Source organism: Mesocricetus auratus, unplaced genomic scaffold (genome assembly GCF_017639785.1).
Source record: "Mesocricetus auratus isolate SY011 unplaced genomic scaffold, BCM_Maur_2.0 Super-Scaffold_100009, whole genome shotgun sequence".
Lineage (NCBI taxonomy): Eukaryota > Metazoa > Chordata > Mammalia > Rodentia > Cricetidae > Mesocricetus > Mesocricetus auratus.
Window position 1 is genome coordinate 72,178,466 of NW_024429193.1, and position 24,037 is coordinate 72,202,502.

General features: G+C 42.5%; 1 protein-coding gene across 1 annotated transcript; it reads right to left on the bottom strand.

Moving 5' to 3' along the window:
• Positions 1 to 3,860: 3,860 nt before the first annotated feature.
• Positions 3,861 to 18,664, bottom strand: Plrg1 (pleiotropic regulator 1). Its single transcript, XM_013117770.3, has 15 exons — positions 18,520 to 18,664; positions 17,059 to 17,165; positions 15,573 to 15,715; positions 15,003 to 15,056; positions 14,462 to 14,552; positions 13,786 to 13,873; positions 10,992 to 11,093; positions 10,035 to 10,127; positions 8,515 to 8,664; positions 8,223 to 8,324; positions 7,473 to 7,575; positions 6,375 to 6,483; positions 5,314 to 5,453; positions 4,726 to 4,919; positions 3,861 to 4,051 (listed from the first exon to the last, which is right to left on the bottom strand). The coding sequence occupies exons 1-15, from the start codon at positions 18,526 to 18,528 to the stop codon at positions 3,992 to 3,994; spliced, it is 1,545 nt and encodes a 514-aa protein (XP_012973224.1). The 5' UTR covers positions 18,529 to 18,664; the 3' UTR covers positions 3,861 to 3,991.
• Positions 18,665 to 24,037: the final 5,373 nt, after the last annotated feature.

Below are 24,037 nucleotides of genomic sequence, written 5' to 3' on the forward strand. Positions count from 1 at the left end.
GCTATGCATGTTGACGCTACAATTATACTGTATGTCTTTTGGAAATCATACAAAGATCAAGGTTATTGGTGTTTGTAATAACACATGAACAAAGGGACACTGTTTATTACTTCAATGAAAACAGAGAGAAGAGAAAGACCCTAAGTACACTGGCTGTAAAAGCAAGGCATTTAAATCTCTAAATGCATTTCTAGAATGGCGAAGCAAAAGTGGAACACACACACACACACACACACACACACACACACACACACACACACACACACACACACGCGCGCGCCGCACTAAACCACAAGGCCTTATTCACAAAATAGAACATTTTCCCTCAATTGTTGAAGAGTGCAACACTAATATATTTGAAAAACAGAACACCTTTGGAATTGTGAGAGTCGTTTGGAGAGAAAAATCTCCCAGGGGAGGCTGTGGGTGGGAGAACTAGAAAAGGAATGAATGTTGGCCACCAGGGGCTTGGCCAGAGTGAATCCTGCTGGTGATAGAATCCCTGTGGTAGGAGTGAGTGGCCTGGGTTGTTCCATGGCTGAGACTCTGCTCTACACTGCCTCCTGTATCCTATGAAGGGACTGCCTCTAATTCCATCTTCACCAAGGTGGGTGGAGGATGGTTGCGCCCCTTCTGCAAAATCAGGCAATGTTTGCATAGAACCTGTAGGCACCTTTCCATGTACTTCGAGTGATCTATCTCTACATGACTTACCATGCCTAATGCCCTGTGAATGCTACTTTTATGATTATTTAGAGAACGATGGCATAAAGAAAGCCTGTACATACTTGACACAGATGCCATTTTTTAAAATCTCGGATTGGTTGAATATACATGATTATGCAACTGTCTCCTTCTGAGACATCTCACCCATTAATCTGGCCTCACATATGTGTCCGCTGAAGTCTAATCACTTCTGTGTTTCAGTGACCCTAGGTGACGTCTCTCACCCTCTACAAATGTCCTTCCTCCGACTCTCCCCTTTCATTAAGCTTAGCAGGTGAGGTAACCCCATGAAGCTCCATGAAGGCTGGTCAGAATGCCAGAACCTTCTTCTGCACCCCCACAGGACAAGGGTGGGGCACTGATAGGGGACTCACTTCTTGCTTTATTACACATCACATTGCTGTTACCACTGCTAACTTTTGTTTGGTTTCTGCCTACTCTAAAAAGAAGCATGCAACATAGTAATGCCAAAAATAGATAACCTAAATCAACTTAGGCTCTTTTTAGGCTACAATTCTATGTGAAATAATACTGGTCATTTAGCATGTCCCAAACTCGGCGTTTTATCCTTTTATACTCTGTGATGTGATTGCGATGATTGGGAATTCATTCAACAAGACAGACTCTTCATAGGACCCTAGCTTCCAGTAAGGTTCCTCCCCCTTCCTCCCCCTGCTTTGCTCTCCTATAAACTTTTTTCCCATGTAGAGGTGAACCTTGGTGGCAGTTCCCATTCCAAGTACAGCTCAGGGGCTGGAGAGATGGCTCAGAAGTTCAAGGCTAGGCTCACAACCAAGTACAGCTCAGATTAAGCAAATGAAATGCACAACATTCGTCTTCATGCAGATTCTCTTAAAGAAAGCCAGTGAACACATACCACAGAGGGGATTTACTAGACTGGCTTACACAACAGGGACTGGGTGGTCCAATGACAGGTATTGGTATGCCAGCATTCTGTCAGTCACTCACCCCTATTCTGCCTTCCAGCTTGGGGCCACCCTTTTCTGAACATTTTTAAGTTTCATGATCACATGTAACACAACAATTTGTGAAAACTCATGCCACATAATACAGGACAGCGCAGGGCCCACTTTTAAAAATGTGACTTCAGTTGATGCCTGGGCTCAAAACACCAGCTGAAACTTCACTGGGCAAGATGGTAGGGACTCACCCACCTTCTTGTACAAATGTCATTAGGGACTGTGCTGGCTAGTTTTATGTCAACTTGGCACACGCTAGAGTTATCTGAAAGGAGGAAAACTCAATGCCTATATTAAGATCTGGCTGTAGGGTACATTTCTTAATTAGTGATCGATAGGAGAGACCCCAGCCTTCCCTGGGCTGGTGGTACTGGTTTTCCATAAAAAAGCTGAATAAGCCATGATGAGCAGCACCCCTCCACGGCCTCTGAAACAGCTCCTGCCTCCAGGTCCCTGCCTGTCTGAGTTCCTATCCTCTAGTGGAAGTATAAGTCAAATAAACCCTTTCCTCTCCAACTTGCTTTTGGTCATGGTGTTTCACCACAGCATAGAAATCCTAAGACAGAGCCTAGACATATCCTATTTTGCTTTCTTCTGTTAAAAGACACCTTAGTCTCTCCAGGATGCTGATTTCTTTTTAGTATTGGTTTATAAAACACATGCATTAAGAAATTTAAAGATAATCAAAATATATAAAGCAGACTAAATATTCTCCTGTAATTCTACTACCTCACCTTACAAAGCTATCATCAATTTGATATGACTTCATTAATTTCTAGTATCCATTAGTTTACAACAGTGCTTGTACAATTTCATATAAACCATTTTTGGTAACCTTGCCCTAATAATCTAGTGTTTCCTTTCAGAGAATACTAAAAAATGTTGGATCATAATACTAATAAACTTGTCCTGAATGGACAGGACATTTGGGTTAGTCTCAAGGATTAAAGGCAAATGTACAACACACTTGAGTACACATGTCAGGTTATTCCTGGAAAATCGTTTCCTAGAAAGAAGACAAAGGATTCATGTAGTTTCAACCTGCTCTGGAAAACTATTCTTTGAAAGGCTGAAACAATTTTATACCTCAACTACAGATGCAGGATGGGACTTGAGAACTTGAAACTGCTCAAATTCAGTGCAGCTTAACTTGGAATCATTTCCTAACTAGAGGTAAAGACTAATGGGGAACTGGGATCCAAAAGGCAAAAGACCTAAAACTCATTTACCAAGAGGCATAGGCATTAAAAATTTGAGGTCTTTTCTAGAAAATACTCAGCAGTCTTTGCTATCTAGTTATTTTCTCTAAGTTTCTTTACCAGTGTCTCACTACTGCAGAACACAGCCCAAACTCAACACCTGAGCTTCCCTGACACACCGGTAATTCCTGGATCCAAGAGGCATTACCTGTGTTCCGATATCTATTGTTCCCCAGTTTTTTAGCTTAGGAAGTCCCTTTGCTAGGGACTGGGGGTACAGACCCATAGCAGAACATGTGCTCAGCCTTGTGAAGCCCTGGTTTGATCTGCAGCATGGCAAATATCTAACCACGGACAACACTGCCCACTTCAAGGTCAGGTCAAATGCCTCTTGCTGAAGGAAGTCATCGAGCCTCTCAGGAATGATGAAAGGCTGTGCCTCTGAGCTCCCCTCCAACACTGACCTGGTCGCATTCCCACAGCGAGCTGCTACGACTGCAAGTCTCAGAGATTTCCGCCTTTTCTGAAGCAGAACACAACAAAGGGGCAAACCTGCCTTGGAGTACATCACATTAAGAGCTCCTTTTTTTTCTTTTCAAACACTGTCTATGTAGCCCTGGCAAACCTGGAACTCACTCACTGTGTAAACCAGGCTATCTCACACACAGGACTGTCTACTTCTGCCTCCTGAATGCTGGGGTTAAAAGCATGCACTACCATGTCCCACCTTTAATCCCAGCACTTGGGAGGCAGAGGCAGATGGATCTCTGTGAATTCAAGATCAGCCTGGTCTACAAGAGCTGGGTCCAGGACAAGCACCAAAAGCTACAAACCCTGTCTCGAAAAAACAAAAATACATAAAAACCCAGCAATAGTCAATAAACCTGCATTCTTGATATTTGCAATTTACCGCTAAAACCATAAGCTGCTTATTTTAGAAATAAAACAGAGGTGATAGACACAGGGAGCAATTTATTGTAAAATACAAAGCAGCAATGACTTCCACAAGTGAGCTTCCACAAATGACTGGACATCCTCATAAGCGCCAAGCTATGAACAAAAGGACAACCATGAAGACAGCGTCCACTAAAACCTCTTTCTCTTGATAATTTCTGGTTTCCAGCTGACTGGGTGAGTTTCTTCTGTCTAAAAACAGAACAGTGAATAAAGTGTTATTTTATTAGTTCCTTTCTTTTCAATAAAAAGACCTTGTCTTTATTAAATCACACTACTTGGCAGGACATGCTTGATAGATCTTTACGGATTTTAAAAACAGCTGACAAATCTCTGACATTATCCAAGTCTAATAAAGAATGAGTGGGTTTATCACATGTTGAGTTTAGTGTTTTCACCTTAAGTCAGATTTCTGTTTAGATATAACAACAGCACCAATGTCGTGATTCCAGATTTCATTTCCACAGAAAATCTATTATTTGCTACTATTAATATATCATTTCCCAGTAACTGTACTGAGAAAGAACAATGGAACCATTAGCATCAATAAAGCCACACAGAAGCCTCAAGCCGACTGGTATGGATGACAAATCCCTTAATGCTGTCACAAGCCCTTTTCTTTCTAGTAATCAAGTGAGAAGGCCCTTGCTAAATTGGAATGGCAGTTCTTTTACTTTAAAACCTGTATAAAAGCTGGTGTAGTTCATGCCCATAATCCCAGTATGTGGGAGCAGAGGCAGCTTGGGCTACGAAGTGAGTTACAGTCTAGCCAGAGATACAATGTGAAGCCCTGTCTCTAAATACAAAACATAAAATTAAATTTTAGAAAACTGAAAAAAGAAACCTACATGGAAAGCAGCACTTACCGCGGTCTCATCCTCTCTGTAAACTTTAATGGTTTTATCAGCTTCAGCTGTTAGTAACCGACTTTCCGACTGATCGAAAGCACAAGCAAATATTCCTGATTCGCTGTCCAGAGACCCAGGTTGTACAGCTGCATGTACTCGCTGAAAGTTGTAGCCAGTTCTCCAGTCCCAAAGGTGCATAGTGCCATTGTCAGCTGAGAAGGACAGTCGTGGTTAGATTTCTATCCCTTCAACAGCTCAGATGACCCATGAGCTAACCATCACATCAGCAACACAAAGACACACAACACACACACACAATCTTGTCTACTTTCATTTGTGTTTAATTCAGAACTATAGACTATAAAAGGCTCCGTAACAATCGAAATCCAACCAAATATGGGACAATTCCTAACATAAATCCCTATCTTTATCACATGGGAATTCAAAGAGTACTAAACTACGCAATATGCCATGGATTGTCAACACACTGATAGGCACCCACACCCTCGTTAAGGGAGTGCCACTACAACACAGGTGTAATGCTGTAGGAACTACACTAACTCACCTACTCGGGCAAACTCAATACACCATAAAACCTTGCTTTACCTCCAGATACAAGTACTCCATCAGCATTGACCGCCAGCGTGTTAATAATTGCATTATGACCAGAGAGATTTTGAATGAAGCCTCCATCAGGGAATTTCCACTGTTTTATATTATCTGGAGATCCAGATGCAAATGTGTAACTGGAACAAAGATTGACAAGAATCAACGGGAAAGTACATTACATCAAACAAAAAACAACAAAAACAATCTCTCAGGTTCAAAAAATCCCTGTCTGCTCACTGGCTCAGACAGCTTCAAGGTGCAAAATCATCAATATCTCTGTCCCAAGCTCCACCTGTCTTTCAAACTGCTGAAATGCATTTGAAGTCCTAGAGTAATGTTTTCTTTTTTTCTTTTTTTTTTGGTTTTTACGAGACAGGGTTTCTCTGTATTGTTTTGGAGGCTGTCGGTTCAGCCCGGCCTCGAACTCACAGAGATCCGCCTGCCTCTGCCTCCCGAGTGCTGGGATTAAAGACGTGTGCCACCACTGCCTGGCGAGTAATGTTTTCATTTCTTCAGAGTTCTACACTCAATTAGCACAACCAATGTACACTCGCAATGGGCAAAAACCCCTATGATAATTTTGGGGACAGGGAGAGAAGGAAAGAGAGGGAAGGCAAAAGAGAGAGAAATGAAAGGAAGGGGGAAAGGGACAAGAGAGGAGGGCGAGGGCCCAGCAGTGGCCAGATCTGACGGACAGCTTGTGACTGTATGTGTGACTTCTCTGGGAATCGTGACTACAAGGTTGATGTCGTTCCCTTCCTCAAGGATTAAACCATTCTGTGTCTGTCTCAGACATTACAAGACACCATATACGGCACTCAGCCACTATGACCTCCCACTTTAGCATGCAGCTTTAAGCATGACTCAGTCTTATTTGTCACTATGTAGAGAGACTGTCTCCTTCATTCTATACAGAGCATGAAGTAAAAGAGCAGCAGACAGAGACTGAGGGAAGCCTGTCCAAAAGCAGCACAGGCTGCAGGACTGCAGAAGCAGTCCTGGTGCTGGAGTTCACTAAGACACAGAGAAAGAAAAGTGGATCAGCAAAACACACTTACTGTCGTGGGTGTAAGACCACAGCCCTGACCGACTTCTTATGATTCGTCAGTGTCACTCTTGTCTTTCCAGCTACCAGATCCCATAATCGTATTGTGGTATCATGACTTCCTGTAATGAACAAACACAGACACACAGGTAGGTAGGTAGGTAGGTAGGTAGGTAGGTAGGTAGATAGATAGATAGATAGATAGATAGATAGATAGATAGATGAGAGAGAGAGAGAGAGAGAGAGAGAGAGAGAGAGAGAGAGAGAGAGAGAGAGAGAGAGAGAGGGAGGGAGGATGACAGAAACCACAAGTTAGAATAGAGCAAGCACAAAGCACTCCTCTGTACACAAACATACACTAAGTAGAAATCCTACCACTGTGAATAATTTCCTCAAAGTTCTAAAAACTACAGTTTTACTTTATGTTTAGTTCTTTCTAAAGTGTCCGATTGAGGCACTGGAGATGGCTTGGTGATTAAGAGCACTTCTTAGCCTAGGTTTAGTTCCCAGCACCCACGCAGTGATGCACAAGCATCTGTAACTCCAGCTCCAGGGAATCTGACTCTCTCTTCCAATCTATGTGGGCACCAGGTACACACGTAATGTACAGACACACATGCAGGCAAAGCACTTATACATATAAATCTGAAAACAAAAAAATTAAATACCTGATTAACTATCAAAAAATACAAACAGCAAATGAACCAAACGTACTTTTATCCCCAAGTGACTGGGAAAGGAAAAACTGAATTGTTCATCTTAATGTTTCTAATTAACAAACCCAAGTGAAAGAATTAATTTGCAGTCACAGTAAAGTCCCAGTCATTCAAGTAAGACTCATACCAGATCTGAAGGTACTGGTGGCAGGGCATTTTATAACTAACTCTCTAGAATGAGAGTCATGACACTAGAATGGCACTTGACTGTATCTAATAGCAGTTTTCTAGACAGCTTTTACAATACCTAGCACATAAATTTCAAATGCCATGACTAAGACACAAAGTGGCACTAGAACACAGCACAAGGCAGGACTTGGAGGCGCTGCGGTGCTGACACAGAGTGGTGGCGCATCTGCTGTGGAGAGGCGGCAGGGCGGAGAGGCATAGCGTACCAGTAATAATCTGTGGCTCTGCGGCTTGGCATCTTACGGTAGCAACTGCATTTGTGTGTCCAGACAGTGTGTGTACACTGGCTTTAGTTCTCACATCCCAGATCTGTAACAACAAAACCACCACGCTATGAAAAAGAACACGCATTCATATGGGAAACTCTAAGTTTGCCAAACCAGTGTATCTGAACATAATGAAGAGAATGGATAAATGGAAGACTGTGATCCACGTGCTACGGGGAAAGACAGTGGCCAAGGAAGACAAAGGTCTAAAGATCAGGCTACTGACCCATCAGCTAATGAACAACCAGCGGGATAGCCTAGAGCAGTGGTTCTCAACCTTCCTAATGTTGAAACCCTTTAAAACAATTTCTCACGTTGTGGTAACCCCAACCAAAAAATTATTTTTCTTGCTACTTCATAACCGTAATTTTGCTACTGTTATGAATCATAATATAAATATTTGATATGCAGAATGGTCTTAAGTAATCCCTCTGAAGAGGTTCTTCAACCTCAAAGGGGTTAAGACCCACAGATTGGGAACCACAGGCCAAGAATATGAAGCTGTCACAATTCAGGGGCAGGACATTAACAACGGCAAACACAGAACTGAAGAATAAGATTGAACAAACACAGAAGTCACAAATCCTAAGAGAGACCAGACTGTTGCTAAACAAGAATCTATCTAATATCAAGTTTGCATATGAGAAGGTACAAACACCAGCAACGAGCACACAACTACATCTCATTTACCCGCGCAGTTGAGTCTCGACTGCAGGTCACCAGGACATCGATTGTTGGATGCAAATCCAGACCATACACTGCACTTAGATGGCCATGATAGTGCCGTATAACCTGAAGATAGAAGCATACATTACAAATTCTAAAATTAGAACGATCAACTTTGGGGGCTGGAGATACCGCTCCAAGGCAGAGAGCTGGGCTGGCTTGCAGAAGGCCCTGGATTCAACCCCAGCGGTGTAGGTGTAGTACAAACACAATGAACCGAGGTCCTGCGGTTTGAGCGCCTTTGCTCCGAGCTCACCTTGTTGTACTCAAGGTCCCAACACTTCACTTGCTTGTCTTCTCCACAGGAGAACAAGTAAGGACTCCTCGTGCTTACGATCACGCCCCGCACTGTGCTGATGTGTCCAGTCAATGACAGCTTTAACTTCCCACTAGCCAAGTCCCAAATCTGAAATCAAATAATTGCTTTTCTTTACCCACAAAAAACTCAGAACACGCAGATAATACATGTATACACAAAAAACCATGTCTCTTTAAAGTGATTCCTCTCTAAATAAGAGGGAGAATAAGGCACATTCAGACTGGGCAAGTATTTGCAGGAGGTGTCAAGGACGAGGTTACTACTCCCAATACATAGGAAGATTTACTGATCATGAAAATACTAACAACACAGCATTATCCATACCTGAGGGAATAGCAACTTAACCCAGAAACGTACCAAAGATGAAAACATTCACCCTCACTACACGTCTGCGTGTCTGTCCATTTCCAATGGTCACATCAAGCGCATTCCTCTCACGCGCTATGTGATCAACACAACGGCATATCAGCTCACTAACTCTGGAAAGAAACTTGTACTTTCCGCACCAGTTCAAAGACATGTGGCCTAACATTTGTAGTATGACAATGTATCAAAACGAAAATACAATACACAAAAAGCAGTCTGTGTAAAATGAATGCAGGCTTATCACAATGAAAATTATCAAGCTAAAAATTTTAAATGTTGAGCAGTAGGGAACGGAACAGGTTATAGAATTACCTGCACATTCTACCCATTTAAAAATTCTGAAATTTTCATAAGAATGGACCTTCAAGACAATGCTATGTGAGAAAAACAAGGCTCAAAAATTTAAAAAAAAAAAAAAGAGGATTTTTTGCCAGGTATGGTGGCACACGCCTTTAATCCTAGCATACGGAGAGCAGACGCAGGCCGATCCCTCTGAGTTCCAGGCTAGCCTGGTGTACAGAGCTAGTTCCAGGACAGCCAGGGCTAAACAGAGAAACCCTGTCTCAAAACAACAACAATGAAGAAGAAGAAAAAAGTGACTCTCACAACTACACACGTGTAATCACAGAAAAAGTGATTATACTGGCGCATCAACACAGACATGTGAAAGTGGGTCCCTAAGGGACCAGTGACGGAGTGAGTCCCTAAGGGACCAGTGACGGAGTGAGTCCCTAAGGGACCAGTGACGGAGTGAGTCCCTAAGGGACCAGTGACGGAGTGAGTCCCTAAGGGACCAGTGACGGTACTGCCTACCAGTCCAGGCTCTTCTGCTACTTTTCACTATAGCTCTACAGAGAACTCTGCTTTCATTCTATAATCACAGGATGAAACTTCCTTCGGTAACAATACACAGAATTAACAATCAGCCATTAACAGGCTTACAAAGCAACTCTGAATGCCACTTTGCAAAAAGGCATTGTAAGCAGTTTTGACAGTAAATTTTACTGCATGCAGCAATCTTAAAAAATATCTACAACATCATCCTCTCTAGGAAGTAAGTTAAGAAACAAACCCAACATCTTCCTTACTACCTTAATAGTTCTGTCAGCAGATCCAGTAACGAACCACTGATTTCCAGGTTCCACAGCAATGCACCGGACCCAGCCAAGATGCCCACTGATAACCTGTGTAACAAAAGAGTGCCGTGAGTAGACTCATCCATACATTATTTAAAATGCACCGAATTTTAACCACAACCTGGATTTGAACTGCATCATCTTCAAATTATAGTTCTATAAAATTGAGTTATATATTTCATAGCAAGAAAAATTAATTTCTTCTCAATGATCAAATGAATACTGAAACTGATGCACATCTATACAATGGAATAACTACTAACCAAGAAAAGGGAATGCAATTTATCTCAAAATCATTAAGTGAAGGATACCAATCTCAAGAAACATTTACTCTACATTTGCAATTTCATGGCAGTTTTTTGGTTTAAAAGATGCAAGTATAATAACAGAAAATGGATCAGCAGTTGTCAGGAGTAGAAGAGCGTATAACTACGCTAGCACAAGGTGCTCTGTGAGAAGGCAGTGGTTACTCAAATCTGTATCTGCTAAGTTCATTAGACCCACACACTAAGTGTACATGGTACAGTGTCTGAAAAGCAATTATGCTGGCTGTCCATTTTCTATCTCATATTTTATTTTTGAACTGATGAATTTTGAGTCATCTTATAATTTATAATAACTGGAAGGAACACTGGCCAAAGAAACATTTTTCAAAGGAATCTTCTCTGTCACAGAAACACTTCTCTCTTAGTTATCTGCTCTCCACATTTAGTACCTTCCACCAACACTTTATACTGTACTTTATTTAAAAACAAGACACTATGCAGCTGCACTTGGAAATGGCTGCTGACATCTCAGCACATTGACCAAGCTCAACCCCCTCAGGTCACTCCCCAAGCTCCCAAGCTCACTCTTGGCTGATGGGAAACCCTTAATGTGCCCCGAGGCAGAAGGAAGTGCAGATACACTTACTCTGTAGAGTTTCCATGGTGGGTGCCACTGGGGTTTGGGCATCGTAGGGGCTTTTTTAGCCATTAACGCAGAGTTCTTGGTATTGCCGGCCTCCATAATCATCTAGATGTGGGACAGTTACACAACTATTATGTCTATCATATTAAAGGTTTCAAACCACATTAATTCAAAAGTACAAATTGAAAGGATATATGAAAGGTTTTTTTAGTAGACACCTAAAATACCTTTTTAAAAAATTTTTATTAAAATAAATTATGTAAAATACCTTTTCTTAACTTAAAAAAGTATAAAGTTTCATCATAACTCTGCATGTTCCATATTTAAAAAAAAAAACACATGAGGCAGAGAGTCCTGAGCTCTGAGCAGACATCACTGTGGAGTTCAAAACCCAACTGAGTCAAACACAGTTGATCAACTTTAGGCAAAAACTTGGTAACCTCCCTTTATCTCTCCATCTTCTAATAGTAATTTAATATTATGTTAAAATACATACTGCCTGATAAACCCAAAAATTTAAACTTTCAAATGCTCCAATAGCCAAGCCTAGTTTAGATTTCAGATTGAGTGTACAATAGCTAATATATATGCTAATATATAACCCACCAGAACTAGATGCTGAAACTCTATGGCTAAAGACACCACACACCTGGGTTGCAAGATACAGAAAAAAACAAGATGGAACTGAAGTGGAAACTCTCCTTAGCCAGCTTTCACAGAGCTGGAAGGTGCTGCACAGGCTCTCAGAGGAGATAAGGTATCAATGGTCCTACCCAGCTTTGACCCCTATGAACTCCAATACCAACTAGTTAGGCCAGATGTGGCCATTTGTACTCTAATGGCATTACTGTTATAGGAGTAATCAACTGTTCTTTGTTTGGATTTGAGGCCTGCTCCACAGGAGGGAACCCACACATGGTACTATAAACCTGATCAAAAAAACATACAGCTAGGAAGTCTTCTATATATCTATCTTTATACACAAAGATAAATGCTACTCCTGGCCATAATGAGAGAAATTTCTCTTTCAGGTCACACACAGCCATAAATGCAGAAGACTCATGGCTGTTCAAGGTTCTGAGAACTAGTTGAGTGCTCAAGGCCAAGCAAGACATTATACCATCTCCTCTAAGGCTCAGTGCACACTGCAGATAAGGAAGTGGAAAGAATCTAAAGCCAAAAGACAGGGAGAAGAGCTGAACAATGTCATCTTCTGAGCCTAACACAGCCGCTGCAATCTTGAATTTACAGCAGCTGCAGGAACCTGCACTGGGCCTACACAAGACTAGCCCCATCAACAATCAGGTGTGGATAGGGAGGGGTAAATGGGGCCTGCTGAACTACTGACTACTGAGATTTGGGGAGAGAAGAGGTCATTGTCTTCAGGTGTGTACCTACTACTGAGTCCAGCAAGCTCAAATGGATAGTTCCAAACCCATGGTCTACACACAGCCTGGTTAAACCCAGTTGGCCACTAAACAAAACAGGAAGACATGAAAGAAAAGGGATTTATAGAAAGGAGGCAGGGTGGAAAGTCAGAGTAATCAGAATGCATTTTTTACATATATGAAATGTCAAAGAACACGCGTAATTAATTTTAAAACATATGTCAACATTCCAAGCAAAAAAAAAAAAATCTAAAATCTAATCTGAAACACTTGCAGTCCAAGCACTTTAAATAAAGAATGCACAGCATAAAGAATCTACTATTAGCATCACCCCAGTAATCCAAAACTATATTGAAAGCTATGAAAGTCTACCCGTAGGGGGTATAAACTGGGCTAAGGGATGCATTAAGTGGGAAATTGCTTGCCTATCATGCATGAAGATCTGGGTTTATCTCCAGCCTGCAATTCAGGAACTCAGGAGGTAGAGGTAGCAGGATCAGGAAGGAGTTCAAGGTTAGCTCAGCTACACAGGGTTCTAGGGTAGCCTGGGCTACCTGAGACCCTATCCTGAAGAAACTTACATGATATCATCCTAAGAGACAGAAAGCCTGAACAGAGATCTACTCTGAAATGTGGTCTCTGCCAAATGAGCTCCACCACTGTGCAAATAAAGCCTGTACTTATTTCAAGGGACCGCACAGAACATCACGAAACCAATAGCACCTAACTGCAATCATACCAACCCACATTACCAGTACATGTCCACAATAACAAAGTCATACAAGGTTCAGGTAACATTCCTTGTACTGTGTGTGTATTCCTTGGATGCTACTACTAGGGTAACATTTTTCCAGTAACTACAGTAAGGAAAAGTAAGTTAAAAAATAAAAACTGATTTAACTCACTGGCAAGAATAAAAGCAATATAGGAACCTAGGGACAGACCCTGCTTGAGTTGAAAAATACCTTAGTACTATAAAAATGGTTTTCTTAAAATTTAATTTTGTGTGTGCACACACATACATATGGCACCCAGCTACACACAGGTCCTGTGCTTGCACACAGCAAGAGCTCTGACAGAACCATCTCCTCAGCCCTACTCCTGTATGTTTGAGAGTGGTTAGTAAATACCAAGATCACAATATTGTCTTTAAAAAAAAAACCTACTATACATAGTTTTAAGTGGACATAGAAGTAACAGGATTTTGATTCTTAAAAAAAACCAATTTATGAAAACTATGTTTTTAGTGCTGTGAAATGTTAAGGACTATCTCAGGATGCTATTTTTATTAACAGATCCCAGGACACTACTGATTTCAGTATCTGGGTAAGACTTTTAAGTTAAAGGAAAGGAAGGAATTATATTCCAAAAACTAGAAATCGGTAGTTTTTTAGACCCAGGAGACTTACGGAATTCATTGCTGTGGGCTGGGAACGGTCAGAAGCTCCTGGGTGTCGATACTCACTTCCAGCAGGAGCAGTACGATTTCCATCAACTCTGCAGAACAGAAAGATCATGAAATAATTATGCAGCACCTATCTAGTTAGGTACTCTGCACAAACAAACTTCTTTTATGAATTCTGGAAGCCAGCTGGGAGACCAAAGCATGAGGACCTTTGTTTAAAAAGAAAGCATGGTGACATGTGCTTGTGATCCCAGCACTGGGGACAAGACAGGCACACCCCCAGGCTTGCTGGCTGCCAGCCTAGCCTACTTGCTGAGTTCCAGAACAGTAGGAAAGACCTTAAACAAATAAAGGTAGGAGCAGTGAAATGGTACAGTGTGGGCAAAGGCATTTGCTTCACTTGCCTAAGTTCAACAGCAGAGCCTACAGCAGAAAAGAAACAATTCCCAAAGCCTTCCTTTCATTTCCACATGAGCACGAGGGTGTACACGTGCGCACACACACACACACACACACACACACACACACACACACACACACACACACACACACACACACACACACACACACGCTTCTTTTTAATGGTAGATCGGTAGCATCTGGCTTCCACAAGCACACACATTAACAATCCAAAACTGCAAATGGCAAAGATCTTTGTCACTAAAGCGTAACAGTCATACCTGGCTTGATTCGGCAACGCCACAGCTAAGGACTGGGCAGCCGACTCACTTGGCATTCTTTGGATCTTAGTGTCAGCAGTCAGGGCAACACCTATTGAAATAAAAACAGTTCCTTTCAGTACTATCATCCACCTTAATGACTTTACTTGCACTTAAAGCAAACCTGGAGGAAAACACAAGACAGTCATTTCTAAGCAATGACACTATAATAATCTTGATTAAGTTCAGCTTGTCTTTGCTTTGAACCTTTTCATAATAAATAAGAGTAACTCAAGACTATTTAATCAAGTCAAATTTCTACTGATTGAGACAGTATGTTTATGAGCAAATAGCAGTTATTTAACCCTGTCTACATATGCACGCACGCTCGCACATACACACACACACACACACACACACACACACACACACACGTACGTACGTACGTACTTGCCTGCTTCAGCCATACCTACTCATATGCTTAAATCTACGCACCTGCACATTTGTCTAAACTAACAATAACACATTTGGGTAGACCTAGTACAAGCTTATTGTCACCTACCAGGTCCTGGTGGATACGGATGTGTCCCTGTCACCAAATATTCAACATCTTGTCCTAAAAAAATAAATAAGTTCATTGGCAGTGAATTTATTTTTATTCAAATATCTTTAAAAATGAATTATTAGTATTAACTACAGTTTTACTTTCCAACTAAATTGAAGTTTCAGCAATCAGGCAAACTGGTCATTTTGCCTGTAAGCTGTCACCAAATCAAGAAAGAGCATGCATAGCTAGCTAGCCATGCTGGGAACACAGGCTTTCCCATTCACTGACAACTACCTGGGTGGTTCTTCAAAGCAAGCAGTTTCACATGGAATACAAGATTCTCTTTGCTCCTTATAATTTCATCTTTCTACGTTATACACCTGACAGATGGTCTCCCCATAGGCTACTAATAAGCTTCACTTTTCCCTGTAGATTCCACTGTAACCTTGTCTACCTCACTTTGTTTTCTAGTGAGGTCATCAACTACAAATCTTAGTCGCCACTCTGATAAGAAGTAAAAACTCCCACGGTAACAGCAACATGGCCAGTCTTCCCAGTGCAGCACTAAGGAAACTTCTGATTCACCTTGATTGGCAGGGTACTGTTTATGAGGATACGAATCTGCTGCGTTCTGAGGTCCCTTCTCCTTAAGGCTCTCTTTTGAAGTAGGCAGATGCAAAACAGGACCATACTCATTTCGAAGCTTGATGGCCATTTTCCGCTTGTGACTATTTAAAATTATAAATATGAAATGTATCTTTAAATACTGAAAACACACTCACCAGTGAAAATATTCAATAGCCAGAAAACAAGCAAATAAACCAATACTTTACTTGCTCTCACAGATACATGTTTTTTAGGTTAAACAGTATTTTAACAAGTACAAAATTTCAAAATGCATTTCCACACCATATATATTTACTTTTTCCGCACAATCTATCATATAGCATTCATTAAACCCAAGTAGGATCTTAGTTTGTCCAATAAACATATAAGCATTTTTGATGAGACCTCAAGGGTCCAGCTGAATTAAAGGCATACACAAACTAATGTATCTTTTAAAAAATCTATAAATGCCTGGCAGACACCTTTACTAGTTATCAAAAATATCAGACCCAGTGAAAGCACTAAGTTAGCATTTTAAAGAGAAATGTACTTATATTTAAAAAACAACACACCTTATAAATTAGATATAAATACAAATGAGGGGAATCAAGTAGATTAAAAAGCAAAGGACAAAGAAGGGTACTGCTCACAGCACAATCCCAGAGTAAGGCTGGTGACAACCAGAATATGCTCCTCAAAAGTATTCATCATACTAAGGAGTAAAGATGGGAGGAGTAGGTACCAGCCAAGTACAATTTCAGTTTATCAAGGCTCCGAGAGCAAGAAGCTGAAAGCACGTACAAAGTGATTCATTAAAAATAAAATAACCTAACAGGAATGTTCCTAATACTGGGTATTTTAGTTACTTTTCTGTTTCGGTGGCAAAACACCATAACCAAGGTAATTTACATTCCAGGTATTTAATTTGGGGCTCACAGATCAAGAGGTCTAGTCTTTGAGCATCATACTGGGGAACAAGAGACTGCAGGCAGGCTTGCAGGCATGGTGCTGGAGCGCAGCTGAGAACTTCTATCTGATTCACAAGCGTAGGTGTTGGGGGAGCAAGAGAACGCTAGCTAACTGGGAATGGTGTGGGCTTTTGAAACCTCACAGCCCACCCCAGTGACACACCTCCTCTAAAGCCACACCCCCTAATCCTTCTGAAACAGTTCTACCCACTGAAAACCAAGCATTCAAATACATGAGCCTATGAGGGCCATTCTCCTTAAAAGCATTATACTGGGCATTTCTATGACTAGCTGATGGGACTTTTACTGTAAAAGACAAAACAATAGAAAAAAAAATAAGTAAACTCTACTTATAGCATGATCAAAAGCCACTTGCTATTGCCCAAGTATCCTTAGTGTCTGCACGACTTTAGGACCTTAAAAAGTCACCTTCTCTCTGCGTTCTTCTATCACTATTAAAAGTTTAAATACTTTACTACTAAAAAGATAAAACTTGCCTCTCCTCATCCAAAGGCACAGGTTTTCCATTATCAGCTACAAACATGTCATGGGTCCTCTTCAAAGACCTGAACACCAGTGTGTGTACAGAATGTTTCTGCACCTCCTGTAAAGAAACGACCAAAATCACACATCCAACCTCAAGTGACGCGCATCCCCACCAGCAGTAGAGGGGTTATGGTAAATACAGAGAGGGGTGGGTGTACACTCCACGCCATCTGTAACAGAGTACAGCAGTCAACAGCAAAGATGAGAAAGCTCCCGTCTGGCTGGAGCTCTCTCTGGGCAATGTAACCGAATGAAGCCTAGGATAGTCGTTCATTTAATCAACATTTCCTGAGCTCCTGCTGTATCTGGCATGCAGTGTGCTCACGAAATAACAGACAAAGAGAAGCAAAACAATTCCACATTTTGGGAGGCTCCAATGAAACAGAGGTAACGGGATGAGTCACAGAAAAAAAAAAACAAAAAAGAATCGCTAACTGTAATTATGAAAGGTTTATCTGAGGTAATATTTACACAGAGAGGGAGACAGTCTACACGGAACAGAGTTATGAACGATGCACACTGAGGGGAAATGCCACCGCAAAGGTGGTCAGATAATGCCAGAACTGCAGCACAGATGTGAACGCTATGGGACTGTGGGCTGTCGTACAAAATGAGGCTTCCAGGCCGGCACACGCTTTTAATCCCAGCACTCACTAGGCAGAGGTGGGTGAGCTGGAGGCCAGCCTGATCTACAGGACGAGTTGCAAGCGAGCCAGGGCTACACAGAGAAACCCTGTCTCCAGCCTCCCTTCCCCCAAGTGAGGCTTCAAGGGTCGGTGAGGTTCAGACCTCGGTCACCACCTACATTTTTATTCTAGCAACACTGAGCCAGAAAGGGGGGTTTAAGCAGGAACAGCGGGACCAATTCACATTTTAGTTACGCCCGTGGTGCTGGAGAGACTGAAGACAGCGCCTTGTCAAGCTAGACAAGAGAACCGCAGACGGTGCGTTCGTTAAACATCAGCACTTAGACCAGCCAGAAGCTAACCCGTCAGTCCCAGCAAAGGATGTTGGGCTAGGTGAGGGGGACGGCCGTGGAGCCGAAATGCAGCGGGTGAAATTAAGAAACGCTTGGGATACGCAGAAGCCAACAAAACAATTAAGAAGGGCGACAAGCTTCCCCCGGGTAGAACCTGAGCAACAGTAACCGACCTGGGAGCTTGGACCAGCATCCCAACCACGGAAGCCCGGCCTCGGAGGACAGCGCCAGCTCCCAGGGACACGCAGGGACCGCGAGGTTCTCTCAGGCTTCCCGCCGGCCGAACCTCGGGTTCGAAATGTCACTGGCCTGCCCCTCGCCCCGAAATCCCGGGAGCGCCCGCTCCTTCCCCCACCTTCCCAGCGCCTTCGCCCCGCACGCTCGTGGGCAGGGCGAAGCTCCAGAGACAAACGACCCCCAGGCGTTACTTCACCTCCACCATGTCGCCGCGGCTGAGCCCACTCCTCCAGCAGGGAAGAAACTCGAATGACCGACACAGAAATCGCCGCCACTATTCCACAGCGCCTTCCGGAGATTGGGGGTCTGTCGGCGGATGTGACGCCACCCGCCCGCGCACGCGTGTTGGCCACCCGTCGCGCGGGGAGGTGGAGAGGGGGCGTGGTCTGGCGGTCGAGGGCGGGACCTAGGCGGAGTTGAGCGGAGCCTCGAGTTTGAGAGCCCGAGCTCGGTTGCCGCGGGGAGGGGCTGGGCGGGGCTTGGGCGGGAACGGGCGGAGTCTCCAGGCGGAGGGGCGGGTCTGGACGAAGCTGGGCGGAGCCCCCTGGATGGGGGCGGAGGCTCCTGCCGGAGCCAGAGGGAGCGCGGCAGCCTTAAAGGCCTGCTTAGGGGCGGTACCTGCTCCCGGAAACTTAGTGCCTATTGACGAAGAGATGCTAAGCTGTTTTTCAGAAACGATAGAGAACTTTTATTTTATTTCGCCTGATGCTAAAGTATTGAAGTTTTGTCTTTTACCCAGGTATAATCTGTGGTTTTTGATCTATCGTTTTCCAATGTTTTGATGTGTAAAAATATTAGATGTAGTTGGTATTTGCGATCTTAAATGAGGCATTTTCACTGATCCTAAGTCTCCCTGAACCGTGATTAAGTTCACTCATCCGTCCTCAGAGAATACTGCAAATTATTTAAGAAAATATAGCACAAATATACCAATGTGAATCAATACTCTCACTCAAATTATTTTTAGTTCATACAAACATTAAGGCCACGTTTTTACCCAAAAACAGACATTTCTAAAATTGTTTTGTTTTTTGGTTTTGATCCTTAACGCTAGCACTATCACTTCAGTCCGAAAATCGTCATTTCTAAATTTAAACCTGAGTTTAGCCTAAGGACCTTTTTTTTTTTTTTTTTTTTTTTTTTGTAAAACTGGGCAATGGTGGTGGTACACTTTGCAAGGAAATACTGGGCCTTGGATAGTATTTATCCCTGGCATACAAATGGACTTTGGCTGTCCATCCCACAATGAGGGATGCTCTCTCAGTCTGGACTCTTTGGGGAGGGCCTAGGTCCTGCCCTGCCCTGGATGAAATGACAGACTCTGGAGATCCTCCATGGAGGGCCTCACCCTCCCTGGGGATCACAGCTTAGTTGGAGGTGGGGGGAGGAGGGGAGGAAGAGGGAACTGGGATTGACTGTGAAACAAACTTGTTTCTAACTTAAATTAAAAAAGAAAGAAAAACATTTTTTAGGATTTAAATAATATTATAACTTACCCAGAGATAGTAATAACCTTAGAAAAGAACATTTTAAATCACGATAGCATTAAGGAAAGACCTTAATATATCTAGGTAATGTAATGACTGCAAGACAGCTCTTACTAAACCTGTCAATACTCATCCCAAGCATAATGTGTGAACAGGCTCATAACAGCAATATACTGAGATAAAACGCGCTAGACTTTGCTCTTCTTACAACTCTTGAATTATGTCATCCATGTGAAAATTATCCACTGAGGTTAATAGAGTGCTTAGGTGATCTTATCCGGTTCTAGAATCTGTAAATCACATATATCATAGGCAGATTTCACATATTATGTAGGAAACTGGGTGTTTTTGTTTGACACGGCCTGTCTTCTATTTTAGGTTTTTGGAGGGATCCAGCATCTGCAGCTGCCGTAGGTGGCACACGCCTTTAATCCCAGCACTCAGAGGCAGGGGGATTTTGGAGTTCAGGGCCCACCTGGTCTACAAAGTGAGTGAGTTCCAGGACAGCAAGAGCTGCACGGAGAAAAAAAAAACAAAGCAGAAAAATAGACAGAGAAACCTTGTCTCAAAAACTGTAAAAAGAGCAGGTGTTAAAGGCTCATGCTACCAGCACGTGGGAGGCCTAGGCAGGTAGATCTCTCGAGTTTGAGGTCAGCCTGAGTTCCAGGGCAGCCAGGGCTGCACAGAGAAAACAAAACAAAGCAGAAAAATAAACAAACAAGGGGCCACATCTTAAAAAGAAAAGAAAGGAAGGAAGGAAGGAAGGAAGGAAGGAAGGAAGGAAGGAAGGAAGGAAGGGAGAGTCCCTGCACTGACTAGCATCTTGAGCTGCCTCTTGTGAACAGTAGATGTCAGTATGGCTCTTCATAAGGGTGAACAGGATTTCTTTTTTTTTCCTTTAAGCAAACATGACAGATTATTTATGAACATAAATATGAATGCTGCATTTGTGTGTGTGAAAGCAATCGTGCAGATTTTTAGGAAATCCCTTCCTCATTAGCCAAGCTGTTCTCACGCCACAATAAAAACCTTTTTATTTTCCTTCAAATAGTGTACCCTTTGCCGTTGAGCTATGATAAAGCGGGACCAGGCACTACGGGAAGGACCTGGGGGCCTAGCAGATTTAACTGGAGAATCAAATGATTTCGCAGAGAAATGCTGTCACTCTTGAGCTGCGGTGACTGAGTCCTCTCTCTGCGGTGAATGTGAAATGAAGACAGTGGACGGACCGATGCTCTGCTTGCTTCCTTTGCAGATTTCAAGTTGTTTAAGAGTCTGAAGGGGCTATCATGGGGTAAGGCTAGTGTGCCCACTCTTGGTCACCTGTAGTGTCATCATCCTGACACTGTAGTCCCACTCTGCCACTCCGAAGACAACCACCGAACTTTTGTGTTTCTAATCTCAAGGTAGCAGCAGCCCAGGAGCGTCTTGTTCTTGCTATGACTCCTGTGATCTGTAGCTGCTCAGAAAAGAAAATGCCCTGTTGTCTCTGCTGCTCGGGTGTCTTATCAGCCGCACACTCAAGGGAAGCTGACATTACTGGATCAACAAACGGAGCTTGTCCACAGAGGCAGTGACCTCCAGCTCTTTATCCCTGTCACAAGCTGTCTCTTACTGAGGAGGACATGTCAACTGCAGGTGTCCCAGCCACACTGTTCTGATGTTTATGCTGGAAGTTCCATTTGGCCTCCAACTTCCCAGGGCTAATTCCCACTGGACACTCATTCTTTAGTTGGAGCCAAGGAGAACTTGCTAAAAGACTAATAATCGTAACTTTTCCAATCATGCCTGTGTAGAATAGCAGCGTCTCTGATATGCCTTACTTATTTATTCATGCCTACATCCATAAACTCACTCATCTGGTAGATATGAAATGCCTCTGGTATAAGGTGTGTGATACAAGCTATCATCGCTACTCAGCACCTGCCTCCCATTACAAGTTCAGAAGCCCTTTTTATTTGAAAGGGCACCTTCCCTTTGATGGCTGATACCTAAGTCACTGTGCAAAAGCCTCCTCTGGTTCTGCAGGGCGTAGCACAGGTAGCTGACTTCTATCTGTTGTCTTTCCTCAGGATCCTTGTCTCTATTGCTCACTGAGCTATCCCACCTGCTGCAAAGGAGGACCTCAAAAATTGCTACTTAGCCAAACGGCCTTGTGTTGTATAGGCTGGGCCTTGCCTGAACTGAAAAAGTCACAAGTGTCTCTATAGCTGGGGCTTGCACGTCTTTGTCTGGTGCTAGGAAGCAGCTGGACAGGATGGGTCATGTTTTCTCTTTCACCGATCCACTGCCCTTGGTTTACATAACAAGATCAACTAATATGAAAAACACAGCATTATTGGCTTAGCAAGCAGCACTCCCTTCTCTCTCCACCAATGGCAGCAGAGTGCAAAAAATACTTAACTATTTCAGTATGCCTCTTCTCCTAATAGAATCGTCTGCTTGGGACTGTTAGAGAACTTGGAGTGCTGTTTACCTGTCTACAACAACTCTAGAAAAAAAATGTTACAATGTAGCATTTATATCGGTCACATGGGCATGAACATCCATGCCCATACTATCTACCTGGCTGAAAAATACGAATGAAAGAAGAATGAGTTCTGCCAATCATAGACACTGGGCTAACCATAGATGAGGTAGTCCCAAACAAGACAGTGTGACTTAGTGCGCAAAAAAAAAATATGTTCTGCCGAGTTAGAAAGACTTGATCACCCACCACCTGCCACTTCTGGGACTGTAGGTAGGTGACTTGACCTCTGAGCCTCAATTCCATCATCTGTAGAAGGTAGTGGTTTTAACAATTAAATAAGACAAACAAACATCTGCTAGGCATGTATCTACGAAGGCCAGTTCAGTGTTTCTTCTGGGATTAACGATTTCTCTGTCCCGGCCTTGCTTCTCAGTGTATTCTCAGCCCACTACCGGTCTTTTTGAAGGCTTACAGGCATGGTGTGGAGAATGATGGCTACATCTCAGAATGCCAGTCTAAGCAGCAAGGAGAGGTGGTTAAAGAACTTCCACTGTCATGTTGGACAAGATCTACCATATATATATACACGTGTGTGTGTGTGTGTGTGTGTGTGTGTGTGTGTGTGTGTGTAGAGATACTTAAAGATGCACAGGTTCATGCACGCAACAGTTAGCACTATCACTAGGAGGGGATCTGTCAGAGGCTGGAAATGGAGTCACACCATATACCTTTTTCAAGGTATTTATTTTAAAGTCAGCAAAAATATAAATGTCACAGTTATGAAATCCTGTCCAGATCATTAAGCATTAAGATGTTTTTATTATTGATTATAATTTGAAGGTATATCCTCATATCTCCTTTTGACTAATACACATATCCAAACTTGATTTTTCTGTGAGACTGTACATTTTTCTAAGAAAAAATAAGATAAGAAGAATCTCAAAGTATGCTTACTCCTCCTGATAAAGGAAGCACAAATTGGCAAAGGAGCACTGTTTTCCTGTATCTAAACTCAGACTTCGTTTCTATAGTCTAAGTTAAATGAATTTGACAGCGGGGCGGTGGTGGCACACGCCTGTAATCGCAGCACTCAGGAGGCAGAGGCAGGTGGATCTCTGTGAGTTTGAGTCCAGTCTGGTCTACAGAGCGAATTCCAAGACAGCCTCCAAAGCCACAAAGAAACCCTGCCTCGAAAAACCAAAACCAAACCACAAAAAAAAAAAAAAAAAGAATTTGACGTACTTTACTGTCAAGAGAAGAAATTTAATGTCTCTGTTTCAAAACTTTGTTTCAAACACTCCCACGATCCAAATTCAGATCATTTGCTTTCTTTCTCAGAAAACCATTTTGTAAAGTTTATGAGAATGTTTCACCTTCCATACAAAACCCAGAAATACTTTTGAGCAATGTGCTTGCCGGAAACACGACTTGTTGACTTTGGATTGAATGTGATTTAGGTAAGTGGACTAGTTCTTGATTCTCACTACTGCAAACAATTGAGCAGGTAACACGGAAGTGGAGGCTTATGCGAAATGACAAATGAAAACAGGTCACATTTACTGTATGGCTATACTACCCGAAAGAGACATATGAAGACTTCACACATGTTAAAGTGATACCATCTCATGTAAATATAACACAAAATAAGACACATAAATAATAACATGAAATGTTATTCAATTACTGCAATGATAATATGTGAATTATCTATAATCTACTGATATCATAATAGTATTTAGAATTAATTAAAAATTTAG

What these genes read in the sequence shown, in the direction of transcription:
- Plrg1 (XM_013117770.3), bottom strand. An exon ending in GCGTTGCCGAATCAAGCCAG is followed by an intron (nt 13,874 to 14,461) that starts GTATGACTGTTA and finishes TCTGTTCTGCAG; the next exon opens with AGTTGATGGAAATCGTACTG. An exon ending in GTCGAGACTCAACTGCGCGG is followed by an intron (nt 7,576 to 8,222) that starts GTAAATGAGATG and finishes TTGTTGTTACAG; the next exon opens with ATCTGGGATGTGAGAACTAA.